This window comes from Herpailurus yagouaroundi, unplaced genomic scaffold (genome assembly GCF_014898765.1).
Source record: "Herpailurus yagouaroundi ecotype Mexico unplaced genomic scaffold, PumYag 215, whole genome shotgun sequence".
Taxonomy (NCBI): domain Eukaryota; kingdom Metazoa; phylum Chordata; class Mammalia; order Carnivora; family Felidae; genus Herpailurus; species Herpailurus yagouaroundi.
In genome coordinates, this window is record NW_024412446.1 from 8115707 (window position 1) to 8142242 (window position 26536).

The 26536-nt window shown below is 48.4% G+C and overlaps 1 protein-coding gene across 4 annotated transcripts in view; it reads right to left on the bottom strand.

Annotated features, from left to right (window-relative positions):
* The window catches only part of SLC6A4 (solute carrier family 6 member 4), a 48381-nt gene that overhangs the window by 13357 nt on the left and 8488 nt on the right, over positions 1 to 26536 (bottom strand). For 2 of the 4 annotated variants that reach the window (XM_040455439.1, XM_040455440.1), the window contains exons 4-12: positions 10814 to 11265; positions 8332 to 8466; positions 6707 to 6926; positions 5276 to 5414; positions 4586 to 4720; positions 4149 to 4252; positions 2506 to 2633; positions 1152 to 1264; positions 289 to 420 (exon numbers count right to left, since the gene is read on the bottom strand). In XM_040455439.1, the coding sequence (XP_040311373.1) occupies positions 289 to 420; positions 1152 to 1264; positions 2506 to 2633; positions 4149 to 4252; positions 4586 to 4720; positions 5276 to 5414; positions 6707 to 6926; positions 8332 to 8466; positions 10814 to 11156 (1449 nt within the window). In that variant the 5' untranslated portion in view covers positions 11157 to 11265. Of the gene's footprint in view, positions 1 to 288; positions 421 to 1151; positions 1265 to 2505; positions 2634 to 4148; positions 4253 to 4585; positions 4721 to 5275; positions 5415 to 6706; positions 6927 to 8331; positions 8467 to 10813; positions 11266 to 24250; positions 24602 to 24628; positions 25191 to 26536 lie in introns of those variants that run through there. The other 2 variants (XM_040455441.1, XM_040455442.1) reach the window with 2 other exon arrangements.

Consider the following 26536-nt stretch of genomic DNA (forward strand, 5'->3'; position numbering starts at 1 on the left):
AGAACAAATCTTAGTTTTTCTCCAGATACCCTGCCAAGCCTGAAATCTAAATTGGGTCTAATGTAAAATGCTAAGACCTCCAGACACCATGCACAGATTCTACAAACAGATGCTGCCAGAAACAACTTTTCTTCTTATCCTTGGTGACATTTTAACAGCAGTGACAACCCCTCTTACTTTAGCCCCAAAGCCAGGGCACCATGTGGGGTGGAAGGAAAGGAATAGCTTCTTGTGCTGTTCCACTGCCCCAGGGTAGGCTGGCTCACAGCTGAGGGCTGTGGTACTCACAAAAGTCAGGGTGACCAGGGATCCGAAGAAGCAGGTAATGACAACACCAAGCACAAACCACTCTCGGCGCTCGGACCAGATGTGCGGAAACTCGTCTATCACAGCTGTGATCACCCCCTCCAAGCCTGCAAACTGAAAGGGACACACAAGCAGTCACAGGGGAAGCTCAGGACAAGTCTGGCACCTTCGAGGACAAGTCTGGCACCTTCGAGGACAGTGAACAGGAGGGAGTGACTGTCAAGCTGGTCATGACCAGTTCCCCACCATACACCAGATCTCACTGGAAATATATTACCCTGTTTCACAATTTCATTTAGAACCCAACCCTAATGACATCAAGGAAAGAAAATATAGGGCCTGGACAGGACTTCTTTATGTGACATCTCTTGGGTGAGACGCTGGTTGCACCAGAAAGGCCAACTCAAAGCTGAGACTCATTCCACCCTAATAAGTACAAGGTGCTGAGCCGAATGTAGGGCAGCAGGGCACTGAGACAAAAGAGTGACCTTGCTCTCACCTTAAATACTGCCATCTGGTCAAGGGACGGTACCCAGTAATAACAGGTCACATATGCTGAGCCCTGGCCTGTGCAGACACCTTACCCTCATTAGCCCATTATGACCCTCTAACACACTTAGAGGGCCGTGAGCACCAGCAGTGAGGACTGAACAGGGGCTAAGAAAGCACCGGGAGGGAGTAGCCAAGACCGCCTGGGGTGGCCAGGATGGGAGGGGTGGGGGATAGGTGCAGCACCCCCTCCCTCCTGCTCCCCTTCCCCCCTCCCCTTCCTCCCACTCCCCATTCCCCTCCTCCTGTTCCTCTTCCTCCTCCTTAGAGCCAGGTTTCCCTCTCCATCCACTCACGGTGCTGTCCAGGCCCAGTGTGATTAGCATCAGGAAGAAGATGATGGCAAAGAATGTGGACGCTGGCATGTTGGCTATGGCTTCTGCATATGTGATGAAGAGGAGGCTGGGGCCTGAGATAGAGAGGGAGAGAGGAGGAGGTAGTCCCTGGGACCTGCTCTGTAAAGATGTCTCAGGGGAAAACTCAGCCATACCAGCAATTACAATTCTTTTTTTATTTTTTATGTTTGTTTATTTCAAGAGAGAGAGGGGAAGGAGCAGAGAGAAGGAGAGACAGAATCTCAAGAAGGCTCTGAACCACCAGTGCAGAGCCCGATGTGGGGCTTGAACTCACAAACTGCGAGATCATGACCCAAGATCAAGAGGCAGACGCGTAACGGACTGAGCCACACAGGCGCCCCAACAATTACAATTCTTGTCACAAGACCTTACATGTGAATTAGGCTTGGACACCTACCAAATACTTCCTTACACTCCACACCAGCTCACCAACCCATGCTGACATCCTGGGAGGCAGGCAGGGAATAGTATCCATCTTGGAAAGTGTGAACTCTCAACTAACGTGGGGAATGGAAACAAACCCAAGACCCTAAGACTAGCAAAACTGCACACAAGAATAAGTTTCCACCATATAACAACTCAGAGCTTTTTTCAGGGCCAGGACTGATATCTCTAACATTTCACAACATTTAGCTCTCTCTGATCACTTTAGCTCCAAAACAGTCGGAGACGTGAAACTGATTTCAGAAGAGTCATAGAAGCTTTGGAATAAAGGCCTCCCGCTATTTTAAAGTCCCTTTTGATAGTGTGAGGGACTTGTCCTCAACCTCTCACAAGCTAGATAGGGGTGCCTTAGTTTGGGGTACAGGCATGATCAGAGCTATGCATCAGGCCAGAGACAGAAGCATGTTGGCGAGCATGTTGGGATTCCATCCACGAGATCCCATTGCCACTTTTTCAATATCTGTCACTCCTTTTCCATGAAAGCCTCATAATACAAATAGAGTGACTGTGTCATCTACATTTTATTTTTCTCCAAGGGGAAATTCTAAGGATCATTTGCTTACTAGACTTGTACCCATCACTGGACCCAAACCTACTGGTTTAAAAAGCCCTCATCGAAGTCATATTTCAAGCCTATGTGTGTTGAAGGCCCCAGAACTGGGTGCCAGGGGAGCTACCCCATCCCCACCAGGGTGGAGCACATGGAAGGCAATAAGTTTCCCTAAAACTTTGGAAAAATTTTAAAGGAACACTTAGAAATAATTTAAAAGTTAGATATTTGTAAAGATCCACAGAGCAGCCAAGCAGTTCAGTGAAGAGTAAGGGACGTAAATGGAACCCACATTCCCACCTGCATCTTTAGCCACCTCAGACACCTCTTCGTTCCTCATCTCTGCCATATACCCGAGCACCGTGAAGATGACAAATCCGGAAACGAAGCTCGTCATGCAGTTCACCCCACTGGTCACCAGGGCGTCTCTGGAGCAGAAAACCCAAATGAACCTCAGTTCACCAAGCAGAGAGTCTAAAGAGCATCTGTCACCAGCCAAGGCAAGGACGAGCAGGCTGAGTTCACAGGGACCTCAGGCCAATCCTGGTGTCCCCTCCGCTCCTCCCAGGCCCAGCCTCTCAGACAGGAAGGTGGCTCGAAGCACAAGCTGCCGTTACCACCATGCACGGCATGGTAGAGCAGCAGGTCAGGACTGGTTTGAAGAGATGGTGCTGTTGTGAACGGGAATAACACAGACCTTTTGATTTCAAGCAAGAATTGCTGGGAAACAGGGCCTGGATTGGAGTGGGGGCCAGGAGGGGGCCTTGGCCTCACATTTGCAAAGCCCTCAGATTCAGACTTTTGAAATTATGTGCAAATGAGGTTACAAGAGTGTCACAGAGATATCCTGACACTTTTAAATTAAAAAAAAAATTTTTAACACTTACTTTTGAGAGACATAGAGCCCAAGTGGGGGAGGGGCAGAGAGAGACGGAGACACAGAATCCGGAACAGGCTCCAGGCTCTGAGCTGGGGCCCGACTTGGGGCTCAAACTCACAAACCATGAGCCAAAGTCACATGCCACTGAGGTGCCCCAATATCTTGACACTTTTAAAAGAACACCTCATCATACAACTTCAGGCAGGGGTCCCGATGCAATGCCACATTGCTTAGGGTACTTGTGAATTCCTTTTTAAGAATAAAAGAATTCATTAATTATCTTATGAACAAGCACAATTAGAGTGCTGGACCCTGCCATCTGTGGTGGAACATTAAAAAAAAAATTTAACTCTAAAGATGATGAGTGGGGGCGCCTGGGTGGCTCAGTCAGTTGAGCATCTGACTCTTGGTTTTTGGCTCAGGTCATGATCTCAGTTTGTGGGATGGAGCCCTGTGTTGGGCTCTGCACTAACAGCATGGAGCCCGCTTGGGATTCTCTCTCCCTCTCACTCTACTCCCCTGCTCATCTCTCTCTCTCTCAAAAAAAGTAAATAAACATTAAAAAATAAATAAAAAGATGATGAGTGATACCGAAATCATAATTGGTACGACACTCACGGTTTTGTCCAAATTTCTGATTTTGCCCCCAAAATTATGGCATTTTGTATTGGTCAAAATAGTCCAATCATCATACTTTTGTGCATATGTACATAAGGAAATTATCACATTACAACTGTTGTTCAACACATCAATAAGTGAAATCTAAATATTTAATATATGTTGCAATTTTTGTAAACCTGCTTTGGCATTTCTTTATTTTTTTTTTGATATACAGAGACTTAAAAAACGGAAGCGGCCTGGGGCTCCTCTCAGTCTCTGAATGGTCTGGGTGAGGCTTCGACCCCAGGGGGTGCTCTGGCCACGAGGGAACTGGTCAGGGATCTGTGACACACCTGAGCCCAGCCAGGCTTGAGGCCATTAGTTCGATCCCCTTCCTCCTGGCCAGCTGACTTATGCTCACCCCACTTTCAGGCTTTACTTGGGGTGGGGGGCAGATACTCACTGGTAACAGTTGTTGTTGAATCTGTTGTAGCTAGCGAAAGCCAGTAAGACCCCAAAGCCAGGACCAAGAGAAAAGAAGATCTGTGCGGCAGCATCCACCCACACCTGGAAGGCAGCAGAGGTGGGGGTGAGGACTGGGCCCCGGGCCTGCACTCTGGCTTCCAGGTGGCTACGTGCAAAGTGAAAACCCAGCTCTCAAAGCTCATGCCAGGGATGACCACATACCAAGTGCCAACAAATGTGGTTTCTCCTCCTAACATTGAAGCACAAATCAATCTACTGGTCTCAACTCTACTTTTCATGCTTCTATTTCTGACTTAAAGCACGACTGCAGACTTGCCATTGAACCCAAATTTCAACAGTTGTCCCTACTCGGGGGGACTAGCTTCAGTTAGTAAAATGACAGACAGGGGCACATCGTTTTCCTCATGATCTTACCCCTGTCTCCAGGAGTTTCTGCCAGTTGGGTTTCAAGTAGAAGAGAATACCCCTCCAGGCTCCGGGGAGGGTGGCGCCTCTTACCAGCAGGACTGAAAGGATGATGTAAGGGAAGGTGGCTGTCACCCACACTACCTGTAAAGAAAGGGGTAGAAACACAGGTTGTCAGCATGTGGATGTTTGTATCTTTTATTCTCAAAAATCTCCAAGGAAGGAGATGTACCTTTTCTTTTCTGCAACTATAGAAGGCAGGGTGGCATTGCAGAAATATCAGCGGCTTTAGAATCGGTCAGGGATCTGACTCACAGCTTGCCAATACTACCACAAACCCACTTCCCAGCCGTCATATGGGAAAACACCTAGCAAAAGATGATAAAGTAGCCAGTGTACATAAAGCACTGATCATGGCTCATGGGTTTTCAATAAATTATTGTCACTATTAATAATTGCGACACTACCAGTGGGTTAAAGGAATTTTTTAAAAATCACATAATGGTTCCTGGGATTGGCCCGTTTATGGAAATTTTTTTAACACATATCTGGTAAAGAGAAACTGAGCCTCATAAATTGTGTTTGGTGTTGAAGGAAACATTGTCCTTCTGTCTATAGCTGTCCAGGCTACTGAGTTCTGAGTTTGAATCCTCTGGAGCCCCTGGGCAGGCCTGGGTCAGCAGCCAGAGTCCTCCTCACCTTGCCAGACGTTTTGACACCTTTCCAGATGCTGAAGTAGATCACAGTGAAGATCAGCATGATGCAGAGAGCGAGCTGCCAGCTGATGCCCCCCAGGTCCTGAAGTCCCTTAGACCGATGGATCTGCAGGATGTGGCGCCTGGAGACAGCAAGAAAGAAAGGCCCATGAAACGGCCTGAGCAGTAAGCTGAGGATACCACCTGCGACACCTCCAGGGGGGTCCAGAGAAGAAACAGACACCGCGCTGCAAGGTCCAAGCAGTCGCCAGGCCTCAGGAAGCGCTGGGTCTGCGGGTCCTGACGGACAGGGCAGTACATTCAGCCCACAGACCCTAGAAGAGCACGCAGCTCCCAAGGCAGACTTCCAGGCTGGGGCAGCATCTGTATGTGTGGGTAGCATCTGCTCCACCCCAAAATTACTCTCTCCTGGGCCGCAGCTGCCTGAAATTCCAGCATTAAAGAATACTACCCACCCCAGGCATCTCCTTCCAAAGGATAGATTCCACTTGTGAAGTGAACACATGAAACCAGAAACCCTGGATGGTTTTAAACTATTGAAGCAACGGGAGGCTCGGATTCCATGACAACAGAATGAGAGCAGGGCCCAGGAGGAAGGGCAGTTTTGACACAGGCGAGTAAGTTTGTAATGTGAATGAAGGAATCACCCTGGGCACATTGGGACCGCCTGGCCTGGCACATCAGGAAGGAGGGGGCAGGGTTGCTTGGGTGGCTCAGTCTGTTATATGTCTGACTCTTGGTTTTGGCTCAGGTCATGATCTTACAGTGGAGCCCACATCGGGCTCTGTGCTGAGTGTGCATTCTCTCTCTCTCTCTCTCACTCTCCCTCTGCCCCTCCCCTGTGCTCACTTTCTCTCTCTCTCTCTCTCTCTGTCTCTCTCTCTCTCTCTCTCTCTCAAAATAAATAAATAGGGGTGCCTGGGTAGCTCAGTCTGTTTTGTGTCCAACTCTTGGTTTCCTCGCAGGTCATGATCTCATGGCTCATTGGTTCAAGCCCCGAGTCAGACTCTGTGCTGATAGCATGGAGCCTGCTTGGGATTCTCTGTCTCCCTCTCTCTCTGCCCCTCCCCTGCTCTCTCTCTCCCCCTCTCTCTTTCAAAATAAACATTTAAAAATCAATAAACATTTAAAAAAGCATTTAAAAAAAGAAAAAAGAAAAAAGAAAGGAGGGGGATATCACAAAGGGCCAGATTAGGGAGCACTCAAAGCAGAGTCTCCCAGCTCCAAACCTGCCCGGGGCCGCCCTGCCACTCTCTCACTTACATTTACTCACCCCGCCCTAAGAGCTTCATCCCTCAGAAATCTGTCAGGAAAGAGGTGAAGCGCCCCTGGCCCCTGCCTCCCTCCTAAGAGGCCAACCCCCAGGGGCGTGGCCTGCTTCTAACAGACCACCCCCTCACTTACATGCACTTACGTGTAAAATTCTTCTGCAGGGGATGTTGAGTGGAGCGTCCAGGTGACATTGTCCTCGGAGAAGTAGTTGGTGCAGTTGCCAGTGTTCCAGGAGTTCTTGCAGCTGGTCCAGGGCAGCTGGTCCGTGAAGGAGGAGAAGAGGTAGTAGAGCGCCCAGGCCATGATGGTGTTGTAGTAGGAAGCGATGTAGAAGGCAATGATGCAGATGGCATACCCGATCCCTGGGAAAGACGGGAAGGGAGGCCAAGTCTCAAGGACAGCCCAACAGTGAAAGATGGCCCCGGGTCGCCGGAGGGCCCTGCAGCTCAGGTGAGGGAGAAAGGTGGAGCTGCCATTCACTTCATTCCCCAAGACTCTGGGAGGCGGCGGAAAGGAAAGGTGGCAATGTGGTAAATTCCTTAGATGTTTTTTGCAAGATTACACATTTCATTTTATTTTATTTTATTTTCAACGTTTATTTATTTTTGGGACAGAGAGAGACAGAGCATGAACGGGGGAGGGGCAGAGAGAGAGGGAGACACAGAATCGGAAACAGGCTCCAGGCTCTGAGCCATCAGCCCAGAGCCCGACGCGGGGCTCGAACTCACGGACCTCGAGATCGTGACCTGGCTGAAGTCGGACGCTTAACCGACTGCGCCACCCAGGCGCCCCTACACATTTTAGAAACTAGGTGCGTGTGCTGTTAATGCTTTAAACTTTTTTTCTATTTCGTTTGCCTGAAAAAATATTTTTATTTCAGTGTAGTTGACACACAATGTTACATTAGTTTCAGATGTACAACAGAATGACTGGACAAGTCTGTATGTTATACTGTGCCCAGCACAAGTGTAGCTGCTGCCTGTCACCACACGATGCGATTACAGCACCGTTGCCTGTACTCCCTATGCTGTGCCTTTTATCCCTGTGACTTACTCTTTCCATAACTGGAAGCCTGTATCTTCCACTCCCCTTTACCCATTTGGCCCATCCCCCCACCCCCTTTCCTTCTGGCAACCATCAGTTTATTCTCTTTACTTACAGGTCTGTTAGGTTTACTTTTGTTTATTTATGTTTACTTTTATTTATTGATAAGTAAAATGTTTACTTTACTTTTATTATTTTTTTAAGTTTATTTTTTTTAGTAATCTCCACAACCAATGTGGGGCTGGAACTCATGACCCTGAGATCAAGTGTCACATGCTCCACCAGACACCCAGGTTTACTTTTTTTATATAACATTTTTGAAAGTTTATTTATTTTGAGAGAGAGAGAGTGCATGTGAGCAGGGGAGGGGCAGAGAGAGAGGGTAAGAGAGAGAATCCCAACCAGGTTCCACATAGAGAGCCCCATGTGGGACTCAAACTCACGAACCATGAGATCACAACCTGAGCCGAAACCAAGAGTCACTTAACTGACTGAGTCACCCAGGTGACCCCTCCTGGTATACTTTTAATTGCCATTTATTGCTTCCCTTTAACAATCTCATACCACTTAAATAGTCAAAAACTTCATTACTCAACTTATCTCCCAGATACCTGAAGGTCTAATTGATTCCAGAAGAGGGTCCCTAGCTTCCATATGTGGACAGAAATCACCTCTGCCCTGCAGGACCACTCATCCACCCACCCACTTAAGCCTTCCAGTTACCTTTGAAAATTGGGCAGATTTTCCTCCATATCGAAATGCATCCATTTCGGTGGTATTGGCCTAGTGCGAGCTCCATGTAGAAGAGCGGGATCCCCCCAAAAACAGCCATGATGGTGTAGGGTAGGAGGAACGCTCCTGCGACAGATGAAAGACAATTTTATTCCCTGCCCACATCCCTCCCAGGACAGCCCGACTGACTGGGCTCACACCAAGATTTACAGGGCCACCTGAGGCTTGAGTGTCATGAAGCCACAGTGTGCCGAGGGACCTCACGTTGTGCCCCCCTGCTCTTAGTGCTCTACCAGAGCACCACAGTGAACGGGGCTTTCAGGGAGTGCACGAAGGAGGCAGAGAGTGCGTGGAAAGGAAGCTGGACTTGGGACTCAACAGACCAGGTCCCAGAATCAGTCCCACTTCTAACCACCGGGAGGACCCTGAGCCACCTCTCCCCTCTGAACCTCTATTTTCCCTCCCCTATAAAAATGACAGAGTCGAGGGGTGCCTGGGTGGCTCAGTCAGTTGAGCGTCCGATTTCAGCTCAGGTCATGATCTCACAGTTTGTGAGTTCGAGCCCAGCATCAGGCTCTATGCTGACAGCTCAGAGCCTGGAGCCTGCTTCGGATTCTGTGTCTCCCTCTCTCTGCCCCACCTCCATTCACACTCTCTGTGTGTGTCTCTCTTTCTCAAAAATAAATAAAAACATTAAAAAAAAATTTTTTTAAATGACAGGGTTCAGGTGGGCTGAGCTTCCCCAACCCAGCCACATGTAATAATCACTGGTGAGCTTAAGAACACACACCCACCATCCCCCTGAAGCACAAATTCCAGATATGGTGTAAGACAAAAACTCTTAAGCTGCTCAAGTGATTCTGATGCAGCTGGTACACAGAGCGGAGTTCGAGACCCTTGGGACAGATCCCCCATGACAACCCGTACAACAGTGGCAACAATCACCAAATTAGTATTTTTGTTCATCCGTACATACTATCCCTGGCTCCAGATACTTGCTATTGATATTTGGTTGTATTTCCATAATTCTGCTGCGCCGGAATGCTCCCCTCCGGGCCACCTTTGCAGATGTGGCTGAAAAGGGTAGTTCGTCACAGAATGAGGAAGTGTGGGGTTGTTGTGTCACGGGAAGTGCTGGTGTGTCTTGGTTCTCATGGCTGAGGTAGAATGTGGAAAACCTAGGTGGTGACTGCTCACCTGCAGCCTGAGTTTTAGCCCACAGGGTGGGTCAGCGGTGATTTTCCCTGATAATGTTCTCTCCCGTAAAGTGCTCTGAACTCAGAAACCTGAAGTCAGTGCAACTCACAAAGGTCCCACCTGACTTGGAATCATGCTGGGTAAATCTGGCTTGAGAATAAGAAGCACGTTGTGTTCTCAGGATGGCATCTGTCCAGCTTTATAGTGGGGAATTGGTGTAGAAGAAACGTCACCAGTGACCCAACCCCTTATATAAAGCTCAGGCTAAAGGTGAGCCCTTGCAGGCTGGAGATAAGGTGACTCCAACTTCTGCTCCTCCCAGGCAGGGGGTGCTGGGCTTCCCCAGCCCCACCCCACCCCTCACCCCTGAACTGCCTTTGCAGCTGCAAGGACCAAGGTCCTTAAAAAATGTGGCAAATCCTGGCCACTCTGCGTCCGGCCATCGAGGAAATGAGGAAGGACACTAATGAATTCTCCCTGAAACCTCGTTTTAGCTGCCGTACCAAATCAGTGTCCAGAGCTTCTGTCAAAATAAATATTGACTGATTTGACCTCCATTTCTCGTCCTTTTCCCGCTTTGATAGCAAGTCCATTGTCAACACAGAGGCCCCATACCATCTCACTCTTCTCCACTCTCCTCTTTGGGGCTCCCACATCCATGCCTCCAGTCAGCTACTGGTTTTGATAATCTACAAGTTAACTGCTCTGAAGGTAGAAGGAGGAATAAGAAGTAGTCTCTAGCCTCAAAAATGTAGCACAAAAATGTAGACATATCCATGTATGGTTTAGGTTAGCAGCAATGCCATGCTGTGGCTGGGTTCACCTCTAGATCATGCTCAGATTCTAACTCCAGACTCTGGACCTGGGCTGACACCCTTCTCTGACCCAGGAGGGCCTGGGACCCTGGAGCCACTTCCCAACGTTTCCTTACACAGACATAACCTCTCTGGACTCGCTGCAAGAGTGCAGCTTGGATGATGCAGGGTTGAGAAGGGAGCTCTGCCACAAACGACGCACTAAGGAGGCTGGAAGCCTGGCGAGGTTGCGTTTGGGAGAGCTTTTACCCAACTTCATAACCCAGAGAGCCCCAGACATGCTGACTTAGCATTTTGGCTTCCTGGGGACTTGTCTTTTGGACTAGCTTGAAAGTCTGAGCAATCATGTTCCCAGATTCCTCAGTTAAGACAGAAAAGACATGATTTCTGTTCTGGCCTCCCAAGAGGATTTACAGACCATCCCTCGGACACAGCCTCTGCTCGTAGCCCATGATACTGACCCCCTCCATTCTGGTAACATATGTAAGGAAAGCGCCAGACGTTGCCCAGGTCCACGGCATAGCCAATGACCGAGAGGAGGAAATCCATCTTCTTGCCCCAGGTCTCCCGTTCCCCTCGATGAGCCTCAGCCACTAGGGAGGTGGTGGCAGCCGGAATGGAGTGCTGAGTGTCATCTTCTGCACCAGGGCTTGGAACTGCTGAGTACCCATTGGAGATTTGGCCAGACTCCACCTTATCCTCGGGGACAGGCACACCCTTCTGTAGAACTCCATTTTCCTGACAATCGTCTTTATCCTTACAGGCTGACAGCTCCTTCTGGGAATTTAAGGGCGTGGTATCCATCCTGCTGGCTAGATGATACTGACACCCATCTGCCGAGGACCCGAACCGAATCCTCAGTGCTCAGATGCGTGGGTCTCCTCAGAGCTTTATACCAATGGGATTGAGAGCTCTGTTGGAAAGGCACAGACAGCACGGAATTATGCATTTTACTCATCTTTGGTATTAACATCAACAAACATCTTAAACCACATTAATCAGTGGGATTACAAATGCCTCTGTCAAGCATGAAACGTTCTGTCTGCTGTATGATAGTCAATAAAATCAACTACAGTTTTCAACCTACATGAGGTATCAAAGCACAATCAAGTAATTTGGGAAGGAAAAACCAAAACAACAAACAAAATAGACAGCAAGTCACCAAGGTCTTGCACAGGCTCTATTTAAGAACAAAGTACTGACATCACTCTGAGGGGCTGGAATTGCATCCTGGGGTTTACCAGTAACTCGGAAGAGTGTAAGAAGAGGGCTTGCTTCAACAAAGCTTCGCAGAGCACTTACCTTGTCCTGGACGCTGCGCTGGGAAAAGAATAACAAAGAAAGAAGCGGTTTTTGCCTGCAAATAGGTTAGGACAATCCTCTCCGTCTTTTAAGCTGAACATGCCATATGTTTTATATAAATTGTAAGTATGACTTTGAAAGGAAAAGAGCAAAGGCACGAGGTGAAAAGGCCACCCTGTGGGAGGCACCACTAGCTCCTTAGCTCCGGGCTTGTTCACTCTTCCTGCAATCCAGCTCTTAGAGATGCCAGCTGCTTCTGGCTGTGTCCAGTCCATCAGCGCTCCGCTGCTCACGTTGTGCCTCTACAAGTCCGACAGGCTTGAAGCGGCGCCACTGCTCACTATTTATTCTGCCTGCCTCTCCTAAGGTGAGTCCACCTGTTACTTCGCAGCAGTGGGCAGGTGGGATCACTTCTCCCCTAGGCCGGAAGAGCCAGGGAGAAGAGCATGCAGGGTAGAGATGCCAGCATGACTGGTGTCTCTGTCCCTAAGCGCCTCGGTGGAGAGGGCTGGCCGGGGACTCGGCACCACCATATCCCTGCCGGGGGCCGAGGTGCAGAGAAGTCAGCTCGGCAATCCAGATCGAGGCCTCACACGTCAAACATGGGGTAGAAATCTGAGCCCTTTTGGACTTTAAACCTATGACCTGTTATAAAGTAGTATGGAGCCAAGACCTTCCATCTAACTTCATTTCATCTGGGCCTGAACTTTTCAAGCTCTTGAAATGGTCTGGGACTTGAAACACATTTCTGCTTAGCTCAGGTCACTTTCTACCTTTCTAGATGCCTGGTATCACTATTCACAACTGAAAAGATCTGATATTACCCCTTCAGAGCCAACAGTTGGAGGATGGATAGAAATTGGTAACTAATAAAAATGGCTGAGTATGTCTCCTACCTACTTGGGGCTTTCAGGGACTAGAACTTAACTATCCACATGTGGCAACATGAAGACGAAAATGTGGTGAAAAATTAGAACACAAAGTAGTAGATTCACACTGATGACAACATACCTAAATACTGGCAAGGATTAGAAATGAACACGAGAGGATGCAAGTAATTAGGTTTTGTGTTCATTGGGTTTTTTCTGTAAAGTAGAAAATTTTAAAGGGACTGATTGTTGCCAAAAATATTAGCAACAAGAGAGAAACCAGCTCCATAGATCTAGGGTGTGTGTGTGTGTGTGTGTGTGTGTGTGTGTGTGTGTGTGTATGTGGATGGGTGTCTGGGGTTCTCCCCTATCCAGCTACTTGGTCCCCACCCCCTGACCCTATCCGGGGCTCACGGATGCAAACACCACTCACCGAAGAACATGAATTTCTGACCAAGAGTGTTCTAGGTAAAACCCCATTTGGCTCATCTTGACGCTGTTCTCCAGCCTCTCCCTGTCCGCTTCTCTGGACTTTTAAAATTAACCACACATTCTCTCATCCACCATAAGTAACCATGTACCAGGCTGAGGGATTTTTTTAAGGTTCATTTTTTTCCCCAGGTCGCCTGGTTGGCTCAGCTATTTAAGTGTCCAACTCTTGGTTTTGGCTCAGGTCATGATCTTACAGTTCATCGGATCAAGCCCCACATCAGGCTCTGCACTGGAGCCTGCTTGAGATTTTCTCTCTACCTCTCTTTCTGCCCTTCCCCACTTCCGTCCCCCCACCCCTCTCTCTCTCAAAAATAAATAAGTAAATAAACTTATTTAAAAATTTTTTTTCAACGTTTTTTTATTTTTTATTTTTTGGGACAGAGAAAGACAGAGCATGAACAGGGGAGGGGCAGAGAGAGAGGGAGACACAGAATCGGAAACAGGCTCCAGGCTCTGAGCCATCAGCCCAGAGCCTGACGCGGGGCTCGAACTCACGGACCGTGAGATCGTGACCTGGCTGAAGTCGGACGCTCAACCGACTGCGCCACCCAGGCGCCCCAAGTAAATAAACTTATTAAAAAAAATAAAGTTCTTGGGGCACCTGGGTGGCTCAGTCGGTTAAGTGTCTAACTTTGGCTCAGGTCATGATCTCACGGTCCGTGGGTTCGAGCCCCGCGTTGGGCTTTGTGCTGACAGCTCAGAGCCTGGAGACTGCTTTGGATTCTGTGTCTCCCTCTCTCTCTGCTCTTCCCCACTCATGCTCTGTCTCTGTCTCAAAAATAAACATTAAAAAAAATTTTTTTAATAAAAAAATAAAGTTCTTTTTTTTTTTTTTCAAGAGAAAGATGATGAGGTGTCAGTGTATTTAAACACACAGCTAAATTAAACCTGAACTTTGTGGTCCCTGGCTGTGTTGTTTGAAGAAGGTCTCTGTACTTCCCTTTGGCCTATATCAATGATGTGTTCTCCACATTAAACACTGAAGAACTTGAAGATCAGATGACAGAGATAAAGAACTTTACCATGTGCAGCCAGATGATACTCAACAAACAAAGCCAGCCCATCACTGAGATTCCTTTTTCCCCCAACTTCAAAATCGTACCCCAAATCTTCTGCAGGAACTTCTTCCTATCTTTAATACTCCTCTAGTTTCAATGCTCCTCTAGTTTAAACTGCCACTCATGGCACCTGGCTGGCTCAGTCGGTGGAGTGTGTGACTCTTGATCTTGGGGTCATGAGTTTGAGCCCTACCGTTGGGTGTAGAGATAACTTAAAACAAAACAAAACAAAACAAAACAAAAAACTGCAGCTCAAAGATCTTCCTCTGGCGCATCCACCACGGTCTATGGGACGGAAACATCACCCATCTCCGAAGAATACAGTGGCAGAGGGAATACACACTTTGCCATCCTAGCAACTCTGTCGCCTTTCTGATGGGAGAGTCAAGTGATTTGTTCTAGATTTCATGTAATCTCTCCCTTGGGGCATTCTGCAGGGGAGCTGGAAGATGTGTGTGTGTTAGTGAACTTTCTTGGACAATGTATGTTCTTCAGTACCTTCCCCTAAGGCAACCAATCTTGATTTCTTGGCATCTGTCATGAGCAGCTTCTAGACAAATAACGTGCTCTCTATTTTTGTTCTGAGCATTACAAAGATCTTGTTTCCTGAAATATCCCCCAGCACTTTTTTTAATTGCATCAACAGCCTGAAATGGTTCAAGTTGTAAGAAAGCCTGTTAAGAGCGATCCATGACTTCAGGTGGTCTCTCTGTCCACCCAGCTCTGCTTTCTAGGGTTCTTCTATTGTGCTTGCACCCCCAATCACTTATGTGCAAACATAAGTTACAGCCACCCAAAGCCACCAGACAGGTGGGAGATGCACATCTCCTTTTCTTCAATTCATTCCTCTGCTTCTCCCAATTGGAAGAAGCTCCTCCCAGTTACTCACCCAGTTGGCCAGGAGAAGATGGCCTGGCCTGGACCCCCTTCTGCCTGCAGGATGCTCCTACTTGTGGGTCCCACTCTCCCTTCCTACTTTTCTGATTCGACAGAGCACTGGCCACCCTTTTCTACTGAGGTCAGCAGGTAACAGTTGAGAGCAAGCCACCCGGGAACACAGAAGTAAGAGTTAAGAATATTGGTTTCTAAGAACGTTCCCTTAAAAGCTTTCTTTTTACAAGATATTTTTATCCTGCTGGGTAGAGATTGCAAACGAGGTCAATATGACAGCTGTGACCTCCACTCAGTAGCCTTTGAGTTTCTCCGTGGCCAGAAAAAGCCCAGAAGACCTTCCTCTGCACCTCGAACGTGTGCCCTTGTGCCAGGCTGAGCAGGTGACAGGCTGTGGGTGGTGCCACATAACCCCGGTCCTCAGTGGGATGACAACCTCACATGCAGGACTCTCATCCCCTACATCTGTGCACACGGGCAGCACAGCGGTGTCATTGACAGGCTGGCAGTCAACTTTCTGCTCACACCCTGCTTCCTCCCAGCCTAGAGGGGGGGCTAATTCACTCCACCTCCCCAACTCTACCCCAGTAAAAGGGATTGTTTCCATTTAAACTTCTTCTGATCAAATCTCTATTCCTCTTTTCACAAACTCTGTCTCTGTAGCCAGGGGAACCAGTATGTGAACAAGTGTGTAATTATAGTGATTAGTCATGAAACCACCCAGACCTTTGGAAATGTCCATGACCCTACTTGTCTGTTTGACACACATCAGCACATTCTAAGCAGAAACACTATAGAAATGTTGTACTTTGACTTCACTTGTGAAGATCAAAGTGAGTTCATTTCTCAGGACGCTCAGTTTTCATTTCCAAAAACAAAACAAAACAAAACAAAACCCAACGTGAATTACGGGTTTACCACTGAGATAAGATTAATTATAGGTTATATAGCCAAGTGGCAATTTACATTCACTATTCAGAGAGAGAGTCTGAAGTTCCCAAGACACCTCCCGAGGGTGACAAGAAAGCTCTGGTGTCTACTTACACGGTGAGCATGGAGCCGGGCCCTCTGCCACACAGCAACACTAATTCTACAAAGACACACCGTGTGCCTAGTACATGCTAGGCTCTTGGAGGCAAGGCAGCCACTGTCCTGCCTTCACGGAGCTCACGGCACAAGGCCAAAATCTGACTGTGGGAGAAACGGTACTTCTGTCTAAGGAGGGAGAGGCGGGCGCTGCTCCACAGTGCTGCTGTGCACCCTTCTGTAAACGAAGGTTTCTGCCGACCTGATGCAGCATGTTGAGATGCCTCACACTGCCAGCTCCAAGGTGCCCTCAGATTTTCAAAGCCCTTCTTTTGTTCCTTTGTGCTTCTGTCCCAGAACCCCAGACTGTAGTCAGTTCTGGCTCACACTCTCCACAGTGTAAGACGGTGGTTTGTATTTGTATCTGCAGGGACTCCTGGCTCACCTTACAAACAAAACAGACTTCAGGATGTGAATGGAGACAGCAGGGAAAACCTGCTTGTTTCTGGACAAAGGGGGTAGACATGAACTCCACTATCCCAACCAAAGAATTCCTTATGTGAGACAGTCGGACAGTTTAATTTTCTAGAGAGGAATTAAATAGTCTAAAACCAGGGTGCCTGGGTGGCTCAGTTGGTTAAGCCTCCGACTTTGGCTCAGGTCATGATCTTGCAGTTCATGAGTTCAAGCCCCACATCAGGCCGTCTGCTCTCAGAGCAGAGCCTGGAACCTGCTTCAGATTCTGTGTGTGTGTGTCTCTCTCTCTCTGCCCCTACCCTGCTGGAGCTCGCTCTCTCTCTCTCTCTCTCTCTCTCTCTCAAAAATAAATAAACATTTAATAAATAGTCTAAAATCCTTAGGGCTGTTTGGGCCAGTTACCATGAGAAAGGACAAGGGTCTCTGTCCAGAACTTTCCCTGCCTGGGACAGAGTAGCTGTGAACTTCTCTTTAATAAAAGAAACGGATTTGGCATAGGTAGGCATAAATAGCCCTCCTTTAGTGAACATGAGTGGCTGAGCCTAGACTAACCATCGTCATGAGGCATCACATAACATTTCTTGTGTCCACACCTCATGGCTCTCCTGTGGAATCTGCAGTGGAATCCCAGATCCACCACTTACTGGCAATGTGACTTGGGGCAGGTCACTTAACCTCTCTGAGCTTTCATGTCCTTATGTGTAAAAATTCTCACTTCCTAAAGGCTGTTGTGGGAAATGAGGTATGACAAATGTTTAACTCAGTGTCCAGTGCATGGAAAGCATCAATAAATGAGAGTGAATTGATGGTCACAATGCCACCACATATATGCAACCCATTTTACTTTTCAGCTTCACACCCCAGTCAAGGGAACTGAGGCCCAAAGGCTAAGTGACTCCTAGCCCACAGCACAATGGAAGGAAAGGCTTCCGGCTCCTTCCACGCCTCCCTGGTTTGTGCTTGCTCCTCTCCATCAGTTACTCTCCTTGGGGTCTCTGGGAAACTGGCAAACAGCAGATTCTTAGGCTGCTGTCCCAGAGATTATAATTCAGGAGATCCATGTGGGTGCTGCGTGCTTTACAAGCACCCAGGTTATCAGGGGCAGGTGGGCCACCGAGCATGCCCAGTGCATCCCTACCCTGCACCCTTGCTCCCCCCCAATTATGCGGCATCCCTTGAGGCCTGGCTTAAGTTTCTATCTACACCCTCCATGAAGCTTTGCTCACCACCCCAGCCCAATTACTGCACAATTACCAATGTGTCGTTTATCAATGGTTATTATGGACCATTAGTTATCCTTCTATGTCTATTTGCTTTGCATGCCCTGGAACCAGGGGCCATGGCTTACACATTTCTGTGCTCAAATACTCGCTGACTGGTGTGCGCACTGCGCAGCTCCCAGCGAGGAGGCGCTATTTCGGGTTTCCTGGGCGCAGGCCCTAGGGAGCCACAGCCGCCAGGCCGGCAGTTTTGAGCCTCAGGCGAGACACTCCTCTTTCTTGCCCCTCTGGGGCCCATTCTCAGGGGCCTTGCCCCTCCTCACCCGTCAGGAAGATATGCTGTGCATCTTGGGGACAGAAGGAAGACTGTCACAACAATCGTTTTAATGGACTATGGACTAGAAAAGACTGACATGTCTGGAATTAAAGAAGAGCCTGGGTTGTGCTTTTAGACTTTGAAACAAGTACCAGCAGGCACGCCCGTCAACGGTCTGTGTTCCAAACACTCACTTGTGCCTTGCTTGTTTGGAACTTGCAATGTATTTTCTACCTACAGAAATAAATCTTGTTAAGTGGTGGTTAGCCTCCTGAACTAGCTTACAAAATCCTAGTTTAACTGTCAAATACTGAAACACCTAAAATGTAAGCTATGGAACACAGCCCTGTCAAGTCTTACAGAATGGGGTGGGGGGACAGTGAAAGTGATTATGAATTACTGGTCATCTATCACCTATCTATCTTTTTTTAAATTTAATAAAAACAATTTTTTAATGTTTATTTATTTTTGAGGGAGAGAGAGACAGGGCATGAGTGGGGAAGGGGCAGAGAGAGAGAGAGAGAGAGAGACAGACAGACAGACAGACAGACAGCAGACAGAATCCGAAGTAGGCTCCAGGCTCTGAGCTGTCAGCACAGAGCCCAATGTGGGGCTTGAACCCACAAACCTCAAGATCATGACCTAAGCTGAAGTCAGATGCTTAACTTTTTTTTTTTTTTTTTTTTTTTTTTTTTTAAATTTTGAGAGAGAGAGAGAGAGCCATGGAAAGGGACAGGAGACAGGGAGAGATAATCCACACTCACTGCAGAGCCTGATGCGGGGCTTGTTCCCACAACTCTGGGATCACGACCTGAGCCGAAATCAAGTCAGATGCTCAGTCGACTGAACCACCCAGGCGCCCCGATCATCTTTCTTAACATTCTTTCTGATTCTTAAGCAACTCTAAATGTAAGGACAGGACAAGGAAGTACAGAGACTCCCATGCAGATTCTGTGGAGGTGACTTCCAGGCTCCTTTATTAGAGCTGTGGAAGGTGATGACACAAATTTGTTATTACATTTAACTTCACAATTTACAACTTCTTGTGGAAAACAAAAATTGCTGCCATGGTGTTGCAGTGTGACCTAGGCTGGGAAAGGAGTTGGGAAACTCAAACAGGTGATGTGGTTAGGAGGGATTAGGAGTGTTGCTGACACCTTTATTGTTGTCATAATGCAATTTATGCAATAAGTAGAAATCAAGATTAAAAAAACATTTCCAAACGCAGGTTTTCTCTTCCTCGATATGAAGTCTTGCGTTAGAACTACTTTCATGTAAAACAGACATGATTAGACCCACAAAGAGAGCCAAGAGAGAGACTGGCGGGAGAGAGAGAAAACCAGCCCCAGGGAGGGGGTGTTATGAAAGGAGGGTGGATTTACCTGTGGCAGCTGAACGAAGCGGAGAGAGAAGGAGGAGAAAGGGATCTGAAGTGGAATTAAGTACAGTGTGAGTGATGGAGGCAAGAGGAAAGGAAGAGCTGGGCCCGTTTCTTTGGGTGGGGCAGGGAGCGGCAGTGGGGGGGACACACAGGGGAGAGAGATGGGGTCAAGCAGCAGAGTGGAGGGGGCCGTAGAGGCCACAAGATGTTTGTGACTCAGGTAACGCTGCTTGAAGGGGCCTTTTCTCTTAGGTCAAGAAGTTCTGAAATGCGCTTTACAATGTGTCACACACAGTTTGCATTCATGAAAATCCGTTCAGCATTACACAGCACTGATCCAGTCCTCAGATGCACTGAGATGAGGGCAAGAGGTTCCAAACCCTAGGAGTTTGTGGTTTCAAGACGTAACCCTCTGCACTTCCCTTACTACTGAGATAGTAAGGGAAACTTAAATATGGGCTGTATAATTTGCAACGACGTCTATGGAGCTAGAGTGTATTTGATAAGCAATATGATTTCACTCCTCTGTGGAATTGAAGAAACACAACAGATGAACATATGCAAAGGCGGGGAAAGAGAAGAGAGGGAAGCAAAACAGAAGAGACCCAAATACAGAGAACAAACTGAGCGTTGCTGGAGGGGTGTTGGGTAGGGGATGGACTAAATGGGGGATGGGCATTAAGGAGGGCACTTGTGAGGAGCACTGGGTGTTGTATGTAAGTGATGGATCACTAAATCCTACACCTGAAACCAATATTACTCTATATGTTAACTACCTAGAATTTAAGTAAAAACTTGAAAAAAAAGAGGAAAAAAATAAACTGAAATTAAAATAAATAAATAAATAAAGGCTATATATTTGATAAAAATATTTTATCAACGTTGTTTCCCAAATGTGATAATAATGGGGCTCTGCTTATGTAGGAGAATGTCCTTGTCCTTAGCAGACAAGAGAGGACATATTTAGATGTCTGCAAATTCTCAGAGATTCAACCAAAAAATTATATAATATACAGACTGTATAATTATTACATGAATTATATCACATATTACAGAAAGTGTACTGAACTATATTACACATGCAAAAATTAGAGAGCGTGCATGCACAAATGTGACAATATGTTAATAGCCGGTGACTCTGGGTGAAGTTTCACTGGACCATTTCCCTGACTTTTCAGTTGAAATTTTTCAACTGGGGGGAGGAAAGAAGTTCTAGCCCTGGGAGGGCTGGGGAACCTCTGGTCAGTCAAACCTCCCTGCGGGCCGGGCTGGAGCACCCAGAATAGCTTATCTCCACTCTCCCAGCAGTGCCTACCCGCCCCTTTCCTCCGGCCCAGCTCCTCTCCTCTGAATCGAGGAAAAGAGCCAGCTAACTTGATTAGTGTTTAAAAACAACACACCCAGGTGGAAAGGAGAGAACAGAAGTACAGGAGACTCAAGTTCCTGGATGGGCTTGAATAAGCCACGGGGGACCTGGGGCACCTCCAGCTCTGCCCCTCCCTAAATTTGAGGGAGTCCCTTAGTTAGAGGGAAAAAGTCTGTTTAGTTTATTTTCATTCAGCAGCTTAGTAGTAACAGAAATAAAATGTTCTTTTTCTTTGAATAGGCCCAGAAAAATCACACAAAACTGCAAGAAGGCAAAGGTCTGCTGACTTGCTCCCTCCTATCCAGCCCACCTACCAGCCACCCCCCCCACCCCCCTCTGGCACAGCACACAACTGACTTTTCCAGGTTTGCCACTTGGCCTTGTCACAACCTCCCCCAGGCACCCACCTCACCTCTTCCCTCCCTATCTCAAAAAAGGACATAAAGAACTGGACCTCAGGATCCCGGGAGACCTTCCCCATGCCATCAACCACCTGGCAGTGCCTGGGGCCCAGGCCACTGGGCTGGCCCTGGGACATTGCCTCCTTGTCTCCACATTGCTGGGGTTCATCTCTGTTCTGCAGGCTAGGGGGCTCCAGGGTTAATGAAAGGATATCCACTCCTAGCTTTTAAAATGCCTATGGCTTAGGGGCACCTGGCTGGCTCAGTCGGTGGGGTGTGTGACTCTTGATCTTGGAGTTGTGAGTTCGAGCCCCGCAATGGGCGTAGGGATTATTTAAACATTCGCTCTTAGGGGCGCCTGGGTGGCTCACTTGGTTGACCATCCGACTTTAGCTCAGGTGATGATTTCTCAGTTTGTGAGTTCGAGACCCACATCAGGCTTGCTGCTATGGTCAACCTGTCAGCCCACAGCCGGCCTCAGATCCTCTGTCCCCCTCTCTCTGCCCCTCCCCCGCTTGCACTCTCTCAAAAATAAACATTTAAAAAATAAATAAAATCTTAAAGATAAAAATCAAATAAATTAATTTTTAAAAAAGCCCTATGATTAAATACCCACTAACAAGTACCCTAGGCCCAAGGTTGGGGTGGCAGCAAGGAAGCTGCTGCCAGGTGCCAGGGGCGCCAAAAGGAAGGAGAAAATGAGGCAGACTGCCCCACACTGGCCTTCTCTCTACTCATTCTGTCACCACATAAATACAGGGCTGAGGAATCACTCGCTTGCCTTAAAAACATGCTATTGACATCAGTAAATGAGCATTCATCCTCCCATTCACCAACAGCCAACGGAGGTCAAGCTTGAGGGAATGTCCCCGCACAGAGACATTCCTCAGAGATGGTTTCTGCAAGCGGGCCCAAGTCAGTACCATGAGCTCTGCCTAGAAATAAGGGGGCCGTGTCAGCCTGTGGTGGGTCTTGTGCCCACCCCAGAAAAGCAGTTCACCCTCTGCCTAGGTTTCTTCTCAAGGCTGGTTTCATCTATTTTCCAACTGGGTCCCTCCTAGGATGAGTTTTCTTTCCTTAGCGTGCCCGTTAAGGTTAAGCCCAGAAACAGATTCACCACAGGAGTGGGGTGAGTCAGTTTCACTTGCCCCAGGAATGGAGACATGGGGTGACTTATTGTATCTTTGACTCCACACCCAAGCCTGTTACTGTTACATGGGATACCGCAAACCTCAGAGGCGTACAGCCGACTGTCCACAGCTCCGTGACTGGAAAGAAAATCGGCACAGCCCAAATCTGTACTGCCGAGAAGCTGTCTCCACCACACCGCGCCCTGGGCGTATTGCAAAAGGGAGGTGGGGAGCTGGGAAACTGTGGCTTGTTTGTCATTGAGGTCTGGGACTTGGCTCGTGCACGGCAGCATGTGCCTTAGAGTGAAACCTGAGGTGTCCCCAGTGGGCCCCGATTTGACTGCAACATCTGGGTAGAGTCCCAGCACTCCGGGCATTTCCCACTATCGTTTCAAGTCATGTTTGCTTAAAGCAGAGACATTAGGGTCACAGTCACAGAATGAGTTGGAGGGAGCTCGGACCTCATGTTAGGCAGGGCGCCCCCTCCAGCCCCTCACTTAGATAGAGCTGAGGACTGTGACACCCAGAAGGGCTGATCTTCATCAGGAAGCACGAAGTCTGAGGTACCTCCTTGGACAGAAAAATTACCGCATAATTTTCCCTTTGGCTACACAGACATCTTTCTTTAAAAAGTCAAATCATGACCATATCCCACTGATTCATTAAAGCCAAATGAAAATTAAACGTCTTCAGGCAGCCCTGCCTTTGTTCTCTCAAATAAAACCATTTGATGACTATGAAGGAGAAGGACCGGCCTGGAATTACCTGTGTTTCTCTTTGGAAGGGGACATCAGGGATGTTTCTGCAAGCCTGCCATTGGAGACAACCGCCTCCAGCCAAGCACCCCTCTTCCGAGGCCACATCGCCCATTAGTGAACTCTTTGACATGCCTCTCCGGGTTTCATCAAAATGCTCAGACGACTCTAAAAAGCCCCCAAAGAGGAATTTCTGAGGTTTTGCTAAGTCCGTTAAAACTGCAACATTATTCTGTCTTCATCCTCACCCCTCCGCCCACCCTCAGTGTATGTTTCTTAAGCAAGAGGCTGAAAGAAACAAGTTTGAGTATCTGTGCTGCTGTTACATTCCTGAAATGTCCCACATGGATCACCAAAGTGCTGAGGGGACTTTTGATTAATTGCGAAGCAGTCTCAATCCACTCTTATTCAGCTTTCGTGAAAAAACAAAACCAAACCAAACAAAAAACCATGCACGAAAAGGCTTGCTTAATTTGCAAAAGCCCCTTAAGAACCAGACTCTCATAGGCGCCCGGAAGCAGCCACCCCCACCCCAGGTAGGAAAACCACCTTTGGGCATCAGTGGCCACACAAAAGCAAGGAATGCGACAGAGTCAAAGCTGTGTGTTTCCCTCCACTCCTAAAAACCCTAACACTAATGCTGCCATAGTGCCCCTCCGTTTAATTAAACACAAATCCCAACGTTGCTTTCTTAGACATTTTTCCTATGTAACTGAAGGCAAAACACATTAAATATTTGATCTAGTCTTACCATGATGAGAGCTAGCAGGCTCATAAATAATCCATTGACCTGGTTCATTTTTCTGAGCAAAACCGATCACAAAAATACATACACACAAGCGTTTGTCAAGTCTGACTCTTAGAAACTCTACCCCTCTCAAGTTCTTCAGAACCCCAGCGGAAAAAGAAATTCTTTATGCAAAAGACCCAAAAAGGAAACTGCTCCTCGGGGTTCTTTAGCTCCAGAGAGTGTTTTCACTTAGTTAAATGTACAGTTATTTTTTTTTTAAAGCAATTGATGGTTACACCTTTCAACCATGTAAAACAGCTCGTTGGCGGTTGAGTTCCCCATAAATTCTGAATGGCCTGTGAGCTGTCTGAGCGTGCATCAGCTCTGCCAGTTAAACAACCCAAGCGCAGGGAGACTCATCCCACTTAAGAGTCATTCAGAGATTTCTCTAGATGTTTGGGCATTTATGTCAACCAGAACTCACCCTGTCGAAATGCCTTTGCACAAAGCCACCTGCACACCACAGCGGTAAGTAAGGATCAAACAGAAGCCGTGGGTTCAAACTAAAGCAACTTTTCCCAACGCGCAGGACAGCACTTAGCTTAATATGGTCTTTACAGGATCTTGCTCTGGTGCTCAGGACATCAAAAAAGCCGCCTGCGTCCGTAGACAAAGGAGCCCTCCAGGTCCCCTCGTCCGCTCGGCGCTCGCTAGTCCCGGGCGCGCCGGCTATTCCCACCCGTCCTCCCGGCAAGGGCAGCGGCAGGGCAAGGAGCCCACCCCGCGGCGCACGCCCTCGCCCTCGCCCCGGGAGGCACCGCGGGCTGGCGTGCGAGTTCGCAGAGAGGAAAGGCGAACCCACCTGCCGGGAGACCGTGGGGAGGCTGGTCCGGGGCTCTCCGAGGCGGGGCAACCCTCGCGCCCTCGAGGCACCAGGGGCGCCGCTGCCTGTACCGGAGCTGGCGCCCAAGCGGCCGTATTTGTACTCTCGTTCCCTCACATGGTCTGATCTCTAGATATCCGCCGCCAAAGAGCTCTTTAAGAATTTTTGCGTCACTTTGAGCCGCAGAAACTTTACGGGTGTCCCCGGTCGTGCCTCGGCCTCCCACCTGGGGTAGGGGTGGCCGCCCGGGGGCTCGCCGAGGGTGGGGGGCTGCGCCGTACGGGGGAGGGGCAGCAGGGGGCGGGGCCCCGGGGGACGTGAGGGGTACACGCTTCCTAGGGGGACGGTGCTCTAGGAGGCGGGGAAACCCTGGGGTGGTGGGGGGCTGGCAGAAGGCCGAGCAGAGCAGAGATTCCCAACTTGCTGGCTCTAACATTTCGGGGGAGGGGGCTGCTCCACAACAGACAGGTGTATTTCCTTCCCCACTAACTTCTCCCCGAACTGGGTTTAGGTTTCTGCTTAAAGTCACTTATTCAGAGCATCTTTCTAGACCATGGACACCTCCCCATCACCCACGTCCCGAATCCTGCTCTGTTTTTCTTTCCAAGGACTTGGCACCTGGCATTCCCGAGTTTATCTGGCTCCACTGTGGGATGTGCGCTTGGCCAGAAAGGCCCTTGTCTAATTTCTGGCTATCTCCAAGAACCCCAGCAGTGCCCAGCCTGGTGGCTCACACTAAATCCTGGCAGACAGAATGAATGAATTCTTTCTCGTTTTGCTAACCCGCCACACATCAGAGCTGTCTCAGAACAGATAGTATGGGTGGTGATCTGCAGAAGTGGATATGCCTGTGGTGTTGCTGGGGTGGATAAATTATGACAATATCTTAATTATCTCAAGAGGTTCAACAGGAGCTTATTGTTTTGAATCATATGAATATACTGCTTTGATAACTTTTTTTTTTTTTTTAAGTTTAAAAATGAATTTCAGGGGTGATGGGTAGCTCAGTTGGTTAAGCCTCCAACTTCAGCTCTGGTCATGATCTCACTTTGTGGGTTTGAGCCCTACATCAGGCTCTGTGCTAACAGCTCAGAGACTAGAGCCTGCTTCAGTTTCTGTGTGTCTCCCTCTCCCTCTGCTCCTCATCCCCCTCTCAAAAATAAATAAAACAAAAAAAACATTTTAAAATGAATTTCATGTTATTGGCTGTATTGTCTTTTCAGCAAAATTATATTTTACATTTGAAAAGAATAGACGGAGTACTTGCTTTGGGATGTCCCTGAGGAAGAGATGAGAGGGGAGGGGAAACCACCTCCCTCCTCCCAAAGGGGGCCAGGGATGGGGCAGAGTAGAAGGAAGAAAGGAATTACAAGCTTGCAGCCCCTATGTGCATGGAGGGACTGAACCCACAAAGCAGAGCGCGCACTGAGCTGAGTGGAGCCAGTGTCAGCGGGAGCAGGCGGGGTCCCCAACCTGGGAGGAATCAGTGTGAGGCTTTGGTGCCACCTAGACGTCAGGGTGGCGATTGCAAGGGGCCGGGGCTGCTCTGGTGAGCCAGCTGGCATCCAGGGCGGCAGAGCCAGGCTGGTGATTCCTGCGCAAGATTGGGAATTTCACCTCAGGCCAAATCCCCAGGAGGCAGGGGCCCATGTGGGCACCTGCCCCTTTCAGATGAACAAGTTGATGCACCCAGGGCTCTGCTTGGCCTTCTTAAACTCATGTGTAAGCGCAGTATGAACAAGGGGCTACACAAAAGTAGGGCGCCCGTCTGAGGAGGGGGAGGGGCAGAGCTAAGGAAGGAGGAGACCAAGAGTGGGACCACAGGCTGTAGGAAGCAGTGGGGGTGACTTCAGCCCTCGGCTAAGGCTCTACCCGATCTGTCCTCCA